The sequence below is a fragment of the Heptranchias perlo genome, chromosome 2 (genome assembly GCF_035084215.1).
Source record: "Heptranchias perlo isolate sHepPer1 chromosome 2, sHepPer1.hap1, whole genome shotgun sequence".
NCBI lineage: Eukaryota > Metazoa > Chordata > Chondrichthyes > Hexanchiformes > Hexanchidae > Heptranchias > Heptranchias perlo.
In genome coordinates this window covers 82,301,002-82,314,610 of record NC_090326.1, presented here as the reverse complement: position 1 = coordinate 82,314,610, position 13,609 = coordinate 82,301,002, and the positions used below count along the sequence as shown (strand labels likewise).

The 13,609-nt window shown below is 43.8% G+C and overlaps 1 protein-coding gene across 7 annotated transcripts in view; it reads left to right on the top strand.

Annotated features, from left to right (window-relative positions):
• Window positions 1–13,609, top strand: part of LOC137340905 (histone deacetylase 9-like) — a 641,963-nt gene that overhangs the window by 537,225 nt on the left and 91,129 nt on the right. For all 7 annotated transcript variants that reach the window (XM_068003748.1, XM_068003726.1, XM_068003718.1 and 4 more), the window contains 3 exons: window positions 7,282–7,389; window positions 12,596–12,651; window positions 12,909–12,996. In XM_068003748.1, the coding sequence (XP_067859849.1) occupies window positions 7,282–7,389; window positions 12,596–12,651; window positions 12,909–12,996 (252 nt within the window). The remainder of the gene's footprint in view (window positions 1–7,281; window positions 7,390–12,595; window positions 12,652–12,908; window positions 12,997–13,609) is intronic.

The window sequence follows — 13,609 nt, the reverse complement described above, 5'->3', positions numbered from 1 at the left end:
AAGGAGGCTGCAGATGTCTGTGACTTCCTGGCGACTGACTCTGAGTCTCCAAATGCACTGCTGCTCAGAGAGGTCCAGGAAGCTGAGCCTCAGTCTGTAGACCCTGTTGCGAGGGTAGTGCCTCCTGCGACTTCGCTCTCTTTGTTGTTGCCCTCCGTGCTCTTGTGCAGGTGCCTGTGAAGCAGCACTGTGTTGTGGAGCTCCACATGGCGGAGGTGGATGCGTGCCTGGCGAGGCTGGAGATGATGCTCGTCCTCGGATGAAGTGATGAAGGCAGCCATGGTGTCCCCCATCCTGACGGTGTGAGTTTGAGGGGGTCCGCAAAGTAGGTAAATATGTTTGCACAGCAGAGTTTTGGGTGGTAAGTAAGAATTTTGAGTGAAAAGACAAAGGTCTTGCAGCCAAAACGTTGTCTGAAGTGACAGAGTGCCCTGCTGAAATAAATGAGGTTTTCTCCCCACCTGTCAAATAATCCTTTGTATCTCCCACTGGCTGCTGGCTGAAACACGTCTGTTAGAACAGGGAGTGTTTCCCACAGCACGGGAAACACGCTGAGGGTCCTTCAAAATTGCACCCCTGCCAAAATGTCTACTCAATGAGGTCTGTCAAGTACCTTAACTATCTGTCAAGGTATGTAAATTATTATCCCGCCGGCTTTAATTGCCGGTGGGAGTCCCGCATTCGGGAGGTGCGCGAGCACCCGAATGCGTCACTGGGGACTCGGAAGTCAGCGGGCTCCGAACCCGCTCCGGATTTATACAATTTTAGGAGCTCCCCGCCCCCAACGCACCCGCTCCGCCATCCGAAAATCGGCCCCATGGAGTGGGTGATGTAGTCAGTTTGGACACTGTCTTTCACATCAGGGGTCTGGGATTGAATCAAGTACAGAATGATAAGTTGATAGTCCTGTTATGCTGGTTGTAGTAGTTCTATGTAAAATATGTTTGGGTAGTCTCAACCCAATTCTCAGTGAACCCACAGCACAAAACTATCCATAATCTGACATTAATTGTTGGCAATCTCACACAGCGGGGCCACAAGAATGGTTGGTATCAAAATGGAAATATTGATACTGGTGCTGTTCTGAGGTTGCAATTAGGGGATATTATTGAACAATGTAAAGGGAGCTCGACTCTGCAGCTGACTATGTTCCACCTGCTAGGAAAAAAAGATTTAAAAAATGCAAGTTCTTCCTTTCTTTTTGTTAGGAGAATGCTTAATGCAGATGCTGAGTGCCCAAGGTGGAAGAGAGTTTAATTTCCCATTGTTGACCCTTGTCTTTAGGAGCCAAGAAAAAGCCACCTGACTGTGAAATATTGCAACTTATTGCCACTAGCAGACTCAGTGGGGGTTATATCGGATAACCCCCAAAACCGGGCACAGGGGTCACGGTGCGCGATTAACCCTGGGCCCGGTCATTGAAATGCAGGCAGGACTTCACATTCGAGCTGCCTGATGATTTACCTGATTGCAGCATGTAGCCAACGCTGTTGAGTGGCTGATCACCAACAGGGGGCTCAGATATCGCGAGCGGCTCGCACCACTTAAAGGCAGCCTGCATCTCTTATTTGAAAAATGTAAGATATAGGTTCGCATGGAGTCTGAACGGAGATCAGACATCGCACACGTAAAACACAGATGCAGGTCCCGTCCCTATGTTTACAAACTGTTGAGTTCTGTTAAAACATTGACTAAAGGTTGCGCATTACTAAATCCTGCATCTTCCAATCTGTATGCCAGACCTCACCAAATCTGCCGATCTGAGTTTGTACCAGGCCTACGAGAGAGCCTGCACCATCATCTCTGATGATGCATTCGAGGCCTTGGTGCAAGAGGTGGACAGAAGGAGGGGCATCCTATATCTGCAGAGGGGGGCAAGAGGCCTTCCAGACATATGCTCCCGAGGCAGTAGGGGACGAAGTCAATGCTAGGCATATAGCACCACGAACATGGATGCAGTGCAGGAAGAAGTTCAATGCTTTGACATGAGTGGTCAAGGTGAGTGAGGTCAACTGTCAAGTAGCATCTCCTACCAACTGCACCACTAGCACCATGCGTTACACCCCCCATCACCCACATACCAGCAAACTCTTTCAATCATAACTCAACTCTTCCAATCAGATGCTTCCTCTCACCCTCACACATTACCATTGTTGCAGGCTGCACATCCACAACTCACAGGTCACACACACTGGCAGCTATTCAAACATGACAGTCACATCACCCTAACATCTTGCAGGACACTCACTGACACACGTCCCGCTTTCGTGCTGGAGAAGGCGGTGTATAACAGGAGGCAGCAAGTGGCAGTGGCTCCAGGGAACATGAACTTGCTGTCCTCTCTCAGGATGACGGCATTCCTGTCCCACTCCTGCCGCTCTGCCAGTGCCCTTGCTGTTGCCCGTCAACTAGCCAGCCCACTCTCTGTAGAGTATTGAAACTTTATTATAGGAACATAGGAAGATAGCAACAGCAGTGGGCCATTTAGCACTTCGAACCTGTTCCACCATTCAATGAGATCACGGTTGACCTGTGACCTAACTCCATATACCCGCCTTAGCCCCATATCCCTTAATACCTTTGGTTAACAAAAATCTATCAATCTCAGATTTAAAATTAACAATTGAGCTAGCATCAACTGCCATTTGCAGAAGAGCGTTTGAAACTTCTCCCACCCTTTGCGTGTAGAAGCATTTCCTAACTTCACTCCTGCTGGTCCTGGCTCTAATTTTTAGGTTATGTCCCCTAGTCCTAATATTCAAATATAGAACAGCTAGAAGCAATAATACAGCAACTAACCTGTAACTCCTGCATGATCCCTTTAAATAGCGCTGGCAGTGGGGTATCCTTCATGCTGTTTGAGGCCTGTTTAGCTGTGTGAGGTTAAGACAGCGCATTGGCTGGAGTGTTGAGTTTGAAAATCGCATCTGTCCCTTTAAATCAGTGTTGCACACTGATCGACAGCATATTCTCCCTACTTTACATGCTGCCGGCGTTCATTACCTGCGTGTGCGCAAATGCCTTTACCAAGATAGCGTCCAACGCACATTACGCTCGAAGTGTGTGCGTGCATTCCCGATGCCAATTTGGCATTTTTGCCTGCAAAACGAGTGCGTCATCCCAATTACCTCAGCTGCACTTTTTGTTACAAAGCTAAACTAATGAAAAGCAAAATTATACCACAATATTTTGTATGGTTTTTAAAAAAGAGATACTGATAAGACTCTTTAAATGAAAAATGAAGTTTACAGTGCAAGCAGCAAATGCAGTCTAGAACTGCAGCTTAAAACACAGACATGTGTTGGTGAATGGGTTAAATTTTGCATGTTGTGTACATTTTCTAGTTGTCCTCAAGCACTGTACAATTTAATGGATCCAAAATACGATGCCCCCCCAACGTTATTTTTTAAAAATAAGGCAGTGTTGCTTCTTTCATAAAATATTATGTCTGCTCCATTCATTCACGTTGACATATGACAAATAGGAGCATAGAAATTCCTTTAGGCTGGAACCGCTTGCCGAATGGAAGCATTCAATTTCGGGCTGCCTGTCTCACCAGCAGCTGCCTACAGGTAAATCCCGGGAGGGTGGGGGAAGGATAGCAGGAGGGGGACCGATCGCTGCCGGCAGCAGCTGTCTGAAGTACTGTGGAGCCAGGAAGAGCACTCCTGCTGCTCCTGGCTCCATAGAAATTTAAAAAATAATTCCACTTTCCTTTTTTTTTTATTCGTTCACGGGATGTGGGCGTCGCTGGCGAGGCCGGCATTTATTGCCCATCCCTAATTGCCCTTGAGAAGGTGGTGGTGAGCCGCCTTCTTGAACCGCTGCAGTCCGTGTGGTGACGGTTCTCCCACAGTGCTGTTAGGAAGGGAGTTCCAGGATTTTGACCCAGCGACAATGAAGGAACGGCGATATATTTCCAAGTCGGGATGGTGTGTGACTTGGAGGGGAACGTGCAGGTGGTGTTGTTCCCATGCGCCTGCTGCCCTTGTCCTTCGAGGTGGTAGAGGTCGCGGGTTTGGGAGGTGCTGTCGAAGAAGCCTTGGCGAGTTGCTGCAGTGCATCCTGTGGATGGTGCACACTGCAGCCACAGTGCGCCGGTGGTGAAGGGAGTGAATGTTTAGGGTGGTGGATGGGGTGCCAATCAAGCGGGCTGCTTTATCTTGGATGGTGTCGAGCTTCTTGAGTGTTGTTGGAGCTGCACTCATCCAGGCAAGTGGAGAGTATTAAATCACACTCCTGACTTGTGCCTTGTAGATGGTGGAAAGGCTTTGGGGAGTCAGGAGGTGAGTCACTCGCCGCAGAATACCCAGCCTCTGACCTGTTCTCATAGCCACAGTATTTATATGGCTGGTCCAGTTAAGTTTCTGGTCAATGGTGACCCCCAGGATGTGGATGGTGGGGGATTCGGCGATGGTAATGCCGTTGAATGTCAAGGGGAGGTGGTTAGACTCTCTCTTGTTGGAGATGGTCATTGCCTGGCACTTATCTGGCGCGAATGTTACTTGCCACTTATCAGCCCAAGCCTGGATGTTGTCCAGGTCTTGCTGCATGCAGGCTCAGACTGCCTCATTATCTGAGGGGTTGCGAATGGAACTGAACACTGTGCAATCATCAGCGAACATCCCCATTTCTGACCTTATGATGGAGGGAAGGTCATTGATGAAGCAGCTGAAGATGGTTGGGCCTAGGACACTGCCCTGAGGAACTCCTGCAGCAATGCCCTGGGGCTGAGATGATTGGCCTCCAACAACCACTACCATCTTCCTTTCTGCTAGGTATGACTCCAGCCACTGGAGAGTTTTCCCCCTGATTCCCATTGACTTCAATTTTACTAGGGCTCCTTGGTGCCACACTCGGTCAAATGCTGCCTTGATGTCAAGGGCAGTCACTCTCACCTCACCTCTGGAATTCAGCTCTTTTGTCCATGTTTGGACCAAGGCTGTAATGAGGTCTGGAGCCGAGTGGTCCTGGCGGAACCCAAACTGAGCATCGGTGAGCAGGTTATTGGTGAGTAAGTGCCGCTTGATAGCACTGTCGACGACACCTTCCATCACTTTGCTGATGATTGAGAGTAGACTGATGGGGCGGTAATTGGCCGGATTGGATTTGTCCTGCTTTTTGTGGACAGGACGTACCTGGGCAATTTTCCACATTGTCGGGTGGATGCCAGTGTTGCAGCTGTACTGGAACAGCTTGGCTAGAGGCGCAGCTAGTTCTGGAGCACAAGTCTTCAGCACTACAGCTGGGATGTTGTCAGGGCCCATAGCCTTTGCTGTAGCCTTTTCAGTGGCAGCAACTGGCTAGGCCGCATCCATGTCCAGAAAACCTGAGCGGAGCAGGCCCAAAGCCTGGTCCACTCGGAGCAACCCAATTTCTTGTTAGGGTCCTTAAACAGGTGTTAAGCTCCTCATTAGCATATGCAAGGGGCCCAAAGTCTGTTTTAGGCAGCCACCGTGGACGTCCGATAAATGGCAGAACCCAATTTTGGATAGGACGTTTTTCAGGCATCCTCAAATTGATCCTTTTATCCCCCATTTTAGGCCTGTAAAACAGCGCAACAAAGACCAATTTCTACCCCAGGATTCTTGAATTACCCAATGAGTTTGGAGTATTTAACGATGCACAGATCTCATCAGCTACCTTCAGGAGATGCTGCATCCGAATGACTGTTCATCCTGTTCATAATTAAAATACTCCAGTCATATTGAAATCATGTCATCATACAGTACAGATTAGCATACCTATTTTTTCTTTCTTCATCCTTTCTCTGTAAATTCAAGGATCTTAATAATAAAAATGAACTGCTTAGTAAATTGCTCCTCAGTCCGGTACTGCTGTAGTCAGCTGAACCTGTTAAGTGTTCAGCATCATAAGAACATAAGAAATAGGAGCAGCAGTAGGCCATATGGCCCCTCGAGCCTGCTGCGCCATTCAATCAGATCATGGCTGATCTTCGACCTCAACTCCACTTTTCTGCCCGATCCTCATATCCCATGATTCCGCTAGAGTCCAAAAATCTATCCATCTCAGCCTTGAATATATTCAATAATTCAGCATCCACAGCCCTCTGGGGTAGAGAATTTCAAAGATTCACAACCCTCTGAGTGAAGAAATTCCTCCTCATCTCAGTCTTGAATGGCCGACCCCCTATCCTGCGATTATGCCCCCTAGTTCTAGACGCTCTGGCCAGGGGAAACAATCTCTGAGCATCTACCCTGTCAAGCCCCCTCAGAATCTTATATGTTTCAATGAGATCACTTCTCATTCTTTTAAACTCCAGATAGTATAGGCCCATTCTACTCAACCTCTCTTCATAGGACAACCCTCACATCCCAGGAATTAATCTGGTGAACCTTCGTTGCACCGCCTTTAAGGCAAGTTTATCCTTCCTTAGATAAGGAGACCAAAACTGTGTGCAGTACTCCAGGTGAGGTCAAAAGACAAATACAATGACTATTAATCATGTTTCCTGTTGACTGTAAATAAACTGAAGGACTTCTACTGCTGAATATCACTCTTCAACAAGCAGCAATAATAAAATGTCAGTTTAATATAATCGGTGATTGCCGTATTTAGTTAATTTCTAAGTGATATTGTTCATAAAAAATACATTACTGCTTTAACAATAACATAATGTTGCAAGTGAAATGATTACGATAAATTATAAAAAATATGGAAGTCAGCATGTACTGATATTTTTATTAATGGATGGGGGTTACTAGTACTAGAGTCTTATGTTTACATGTGATGAGTAGACAGATACATTTAATAAGGCATAATCTAGTTACTGATTGCACTATAATTTAATTAACTAGATTGTTTTGTGTGACTAAAACACTGGAGGTAAAATAACATTTTTAAAGGATGCTTCTAAAATTGCTGAGTGTGCTTTCTGTTAGTATCTAATGTGGTAAACATTCAGTTGGTTTTCTTTACAATTTCTTTGGCACTTGTATAACAGAGTCATGCACATACCACAGACCCCTGGCTCATATCAAACCACTACTGTGGCCTGTATATAACAGTCTTGCAAAGTAAGCCAGATCCGGCCCATGCATGTAATGTTGTTTGTAATGAAGTCTAAACATTGAATGGCAGTGAGGCATGACAGGAATGTATTTCCATTGGACATGGTTGTGTATAAAAAAGCATAAGCAACCCGTGTCCAGAAGGTCCGTTCAGCTGGCCAAGAAGGAAGACTAATGTTATTGTACTTTGGCTGTCATCCTGCCAGCCCTCCCTCACAGATTTGTTTCTCTTTGCTGTCTGTTTGCTCAGGTGGACAGTGACACCATTTGGAATGAGATGCACTCGTCCAGTGCTGCACGCATGGCCGTTGGCTGTGTCATTGAGCTGGCTTCCAAAGTGGCCTCTGGAGAGCTAAAGGTGAGGTCCAGCAACGTTGTGTGTGGGAATTATTGAGGAAACAAGAGACAGAGAAAGTTAAATCAAATAGTGAGGCCTGCTCATTGGGAAATGAATTGGTTGACTGAGAAACTGTTGATCTGTAGGGTAACGGCCCACAGAATTGTGGTACACTGTGAAATAGATTAATTGTAACTACACTTCATTGTCCTCCTACTGTTCTTTTAACTTCTCTTTTTTTATATACTAAAATGTCCGGTAAACTTTATTTCCTGAAAAAAAAATATTCCCAGTGCAAGCAGTCTGTGGCAAATCTGGGCCTGGTAAGGAGTTTTAAATTTATACAGCCTTGACCCAGTTGAAGGTTACTGTGAATGGGATAGAATCTGTTTATGCTTTTCTAACTCAGTTCTTTTGTTGAGATTTTATTGCAGCACAAAACAAAACATATAAAAAATAGGAAGAGCAATAAAACGGTGCACTGCTTTAAAATAAAAAACCTTCACACGTACGGTGTTGCCTTTATACTGTGGAATTCTTTTGCGGAGTAAATTTGTGATGAGTTGGTTAGTCAGTCCTTGGGTGGACAGGTTAAGGGGAAACTATACACCCTATGTGGCTGCAATTTGACCTTAAGGTCCCAGGCTACCAGCAGGAAATATCTGTATGTTTTCTCTTTTTATAATGAATGTTGCAGAGTTCTCTCAGGCTGGAGAGTAATCTTGAGACTAGCACATACCTACAGAGCTGTGAGAGAGTAGAGAAGTCGCCTGAACATAGGTTGGAAACAAAATTAATTCTTGCTTTTTCGTATGTCCTCTGTCACATCCCTACCCCTTCTTATCCCGCTGACTATAAATTAAAACAATCTTCCTGCTAAAGCTTTAAACAATTCTCTAGTAGCCCCTCCCCCAACTCAGAATAAGGGCTCTTGTTCCACTGTATAATAAATTACTAGCAATGTTTTCAGGTGTACTCTTTCCTGCTCTGGGAATGCCACATCGCAATCACTCTCTAATTTCATAATTCCTCACATTGAGACCTCCCCTCCCCCTACTGCTTAAAGGTAGGACTAATTCTTGCCAGCTCGGCTCTCCATCCCAATTAAGTTAAAAAAAAACTTTATCCCTGTACCATTTACTCTGGACCAGACTACGTAATCTACATTCCATAGTTGCCAAAGCTCCTGTAGCTAACTCTTAGTAACAATCTTCAATCTTCAGTTTTTAGAAATGCTTATCTTTTGCTGGAACTTGCATGCAGCTTTTGAAAAAAAAAGCATTTTGAATTTCCTAATACTGAAACAGGTTACTTCAGTAATAGATGATGCCTGTTGCTTTATCCTTTTTGTGTAAGAGTTGATTCAATGCAAAACTGCCTTGCAGAAGCATGCCTTGATATTGTTTGGTCGGGAATAATTCCATGATTCGTAATAGGTTCAATAAGATGCTTAGTTATGAGCCTATAGGGACCAAGTAGTGTGAAAATTTTACTCCTATTTGCCTATAGGCTTTATGTGACCTGCTCCAGATGGAGCAAGTATTTCTCTTCTCAGCTGAGTCATGGTACGTGGTGTATACTGGGATGTTTTACCCAGCCTATCAACACGTAGAGGGATGGTAAAGGTGGGAATGATTCCGGGGAAAAAAATGACTTTCAGTGCAAATCTCTTAATTGTCATGTGATTAATGGCTGCGTTTGTTAAATACCACTTGATAGCGGCAAATTGAAATTTACCTTGCAACTGGACCAAGTCTGGGTTCCATTTCACAATGTAAATTGTGGATCTGAATCCGTGCTAGCTAGAGTGTAGGTCTTATGCCAATGTCGATTCAGATGCATGCCAGTAGGAACCACATTTTTTAGTACACATTGGTGCCTTATCCCTTCCCCTCCTCTCCCCACCACTCACTGCAGTAATCTTCCTCCTGTAACACCCGCTGTCAATTCTTACTACTTTTATTAACCTCTCCAGAAACAGTCTCTATATGCAAGCACATGTCGCGTGTATATGCAGCACCTGATGTTCACCTACCGAACTGAGCATTAGTACAAATAGGGCAATACCACTTAATCCACCTGTATGTGAATGACTGTGTGAAGGAAGCTTTGCATTGTGAGTGAGTGTTCCCAGGAGTGGATTCCTCGTCTGTCTGCCTAATGAGATTTTATATATTTGAAACTTTCTTTTGCTGTAATTAACACTACACAGGCAGAAATTTACACGCTGAAAGGAACCAGGCCTGCTTTGCCTTCTAAGAAGATGCAGATTGTTGGTTTATTCACCATTTAATATGGTGCGTTAATTAGAATAAAAATCCTCCATATCAGTGTATCCCTCCTATATGAATAGGTGATTCATATTCTTTCTATATTAATAAATGATTCATTACTAAATTATAAACTTGAAATTACACCTAGTGAACATTAGCACGCAAGCATTTTGCACATTAACATGAAACTGCTTTGTTATTTTGACCAAACAAAAAAAATCATACAACTGTGTTATGAGCTTGTATGCTAATATTTGTAAAGCATAATTTCAAGGGCTAGAAATAGAGGCCAGAGTAGACTATGGATTTTCTCGGGACGTTTCCTGCTGTGTCGCTGTAACTTTGGCAAAAAAACCCTTTCACGCATCAACGGACTTTCTGTTGAAGTTACGGCGATGCAGTGGGAGAAGCCCCAAGGAAATGTTTTTCACTCACACTAATTCGGTGCCAAAACTTGAAAATAGCATCTCCTCATTGTTTTCCAAGTTTTGAGAAGAGATTGGATGGCTCAGTGGTGTAACCCAATGGTGGGAATGACTCTTAAACTAATGCTGAAATAATGAATTCTGGAAGTTTCAGAACTAACTCGGACAATTTAAGTTCTATGAAACAGCAAGACAGGTTATTCAGAATAGGTTTTAAATGGTGCGAAACTAGTAAGTGTTGGTGTTCAGAGAGATTTGGGTGTACTCGTACAAGAAACACAAAAAGTTAGCAAGCAGGTACAGCAAGCAATTAGGAAGGCAAATGGCATGTTGGCCTTTATTGCAAGGGGGTTGGAGTACAAGAGTGAGGAAGTCTTATTACAATTGTACAGGGTTTTGGTGAGACCTCACCTGGAGTACTGCATACAGTTTGGTCTCCTTATCTAAGGAAGGATATATTTGTTTTAGAGGCGGTGCAACAAAGGTTCACTAGATTAATTCCTGGGATGAGGGGATTGTCCTATGAGGAGAGTTTGAGTAGAATAGGCCTATATTCTCTGGAGTTTAGAAGCATGAGACATGATCTCATTGAAACATATAGATTCTGAGGGGGCTTGACAGGGTAGATGCTGAGAGGTTGTTTCCCCTGGCTGGAGTATCTAGAACTAGCGGGCATAGTCGCAGGATAAGGGATCAACCATTCAAGACTGAGATGAGGAGGAATTTCTTCACTCAGAGGGTTGTGAATCTTTGGAATTCTCTACCCGAGAGGGCTGTGGATGCTCAGTCATTGAGTATATTCAAGACTGAGATAGATAGATTTTTGGACTCTAGCGGAATCAAGGGATTTGGGGATTGGGCAGAAAAGAGGAGTTGAGGTTGAAGATCAGCTGTGATCTGATTGAGTGGTGGAGCAGGCTTGAGGGGCCAGGATGGCCTACTCCTGCTCCTATTTCTTATGTTCTCATGTTCTTAGGTTATTAGGGGCAGTCATGGATAAATTAAAGAGATATTAGGAGAGTTTATAACCTAGAAATGACCTTTGTTGATATTAGCAGATGCATGCTTTGTGCATTCATATGATTTCCTCTTTCCCCTGTTTTAACACATTTATTTTAAACAATTATATGCCTCTGTTAAATTAGTAGCAAGGGGAATCCCAAGTGGTATCCCTTACCTCCCAAGTGGTCATTCTTCATGCATAAACCTGACCAGCAAATGTCAGCAGACTACTCCACAGTGAAGGGTGACAGCCGTGCTTGATTCTGACTCATTGTCCACACACAGGAGTCAAAATCCTGAGCTCTCTTCTTTTCTTCATTTACATGCTGCACCTCAGTGACACCATCTGTAGATACGAGTTAGCTTCCATATGCATGTGGATGACACTCATCTCTACCTCTCCTCCACTTCTCTTGACCCTACAACCATCTCTGTGCTGTTAGGCTGCCTCCCTGACATCAAGTCATGGATGAGTCATAACTTGCTTCAGCTGAACAAAGACCAAAGCCATGTTGATGCCCACCACAAACCTCCTCACTTGCTTTATCTCCCTTCCTGTCCACTCACTCAGGCAGAACAAGACCTTGAAAAACATCAACCCTGTGCCGAGCTTCAAACTCTCATTCTCCCCATCACCAAGACCACTTTTTTCATCCCTACAGCATTACCTGCCTTCACCCCTATCTTAGCCCTTCCAACACTGAAACCTTTATCTGTGGTTTAGTCACCTCAAGATTCAATGGGATAAATTTTTGTCTTCACCGCATGGCTGGTAATCTGGAAGAATGGATCGTCCATCCATTATAGAACCCACCCGATTTTCATTCCATTGATGTATTCCCTTCATACTACAATTGATGGCAGAGTTTTCAGCCGTCGAGACCTGCTCTCCGGAACATCCTCCCTAAGCCCCTCTACTTCTCTCTCCTTCTTTAGAAACTTTCTCAGTACCCGTTGTTCTTCCAAAGCCTTCAGTCATCCCTGCGAAACTCTCTCTTCCCCAGCTCGGTGTTCCCTTCCTCTTTCTTTACTCTGTAAAGTACCTTAGGGCATTTAATACATTAAAAGTGCTATAAGAATGCAGGTCTTTGTTGCATTGAGCTCCCTTTTAGATGGTAGATTGTTCAAAAATAGGGACCAGATTTGCTCTGTGCTTTTATTATAACAAAATCTTACACCTATTTATAATGAAACACTTCACACAGTGTACCGAAAAAAAACCTACCCCCGTGCTGACAATGTTCTTTTTTTTTCTTTTTGTTTGTTCTGGTTCCCTTCAATTGCATATAAAGTAATTGTTGTGTGTGGGGGCGCGGGGGGTTAATTTTCTACTTTAGCTGGTGTAGGAATGGCAGCTTACCAGTTCTATGAACTGCTGAGAACTTTGTAAATGCAGAATAGAAAAATGTTCTGTTTATTCCATCACAGTCAACCTTCGATTTACGTGCACTAAAACAAAAATAAACGCTTCAAAGCCCACGGAAATCTGTCATTAGATTAAACCAGTATTTATTTTCTGTTTTATAGAATGGATTTGCTGTTGTCAGACCCCCTGGCCATCACGCCGAAGAGTCCACTGCCATGTAAGTACCAGAGGCATTGCCTGTTTTAACAGTGCTGGGGTTACTGCCAGTCACCTGCATAGCTCTGGCCTCTACAACACTCTAATTATTAACAGATGGCTGTAAAACCCAAAAGGAAAAGCTTTCTAGGTACTCCCAGAAGCAGATTTATGGCCACAGAGATCATATAGCATTTTAAAAAATGCCCCAGATCATTATTTATAACCATTTTCCTGACAGATTTGCCTTTTTATTTCTCTCTTTTCTCTATTCCATAGGGGGTTCTGCTTTTTTAATTCTGTGGCAATTACTGCCAAGTACTTGAAACACAAGCTAAATATAGGCAAGATATTAATCGTGGACTGGGTATGTATACTTAATATTCAAACATAATATGCACAGATATTTTATGAATGATGTGTTTGATTATTTTAGATATTGCTCTTTACTATATCCAGATATAGACATCTGCCATCTTGATAATCATTTAAACAGGAGACAAGTTTCAAATTTGCTAAATTTTTTTAGTTGCAATTACTCAATTGTTTGAAAGCTAAGATTATTGTACTCAGTGTAAGAACAAAATGCAGCATAGCGGTGCAATACATTATAATAGGGCATTGGGTTGCTAATGACTGGTGTGACAGGTACCATCCTCAAGCATTGCATTCCTGAGTTGAGATGTATCATTGTACGAGAACGCAGAATGGAGACCAGCCAGTTCCCACAACAAGTAGGGTGGTAAAATCAATAGGAGAGTCAACCCTAGCTTGCTCTCACACTACTGCCAAATTTCCGCGTGGTATCATCGAAGGTTTAGGAGTAGATAGGAGCTGTAACACAATGTGACGCAAATGGAGGAGAAGAAAAATCATAAAAGAAGACATTTAAAAAAAAAACATTTTACTGGGATAGTAACAGCTGTTCCTGTGACATTTATGTTAAGTTACATTATCAGGAAAGGGGAGGAGAACTTTGC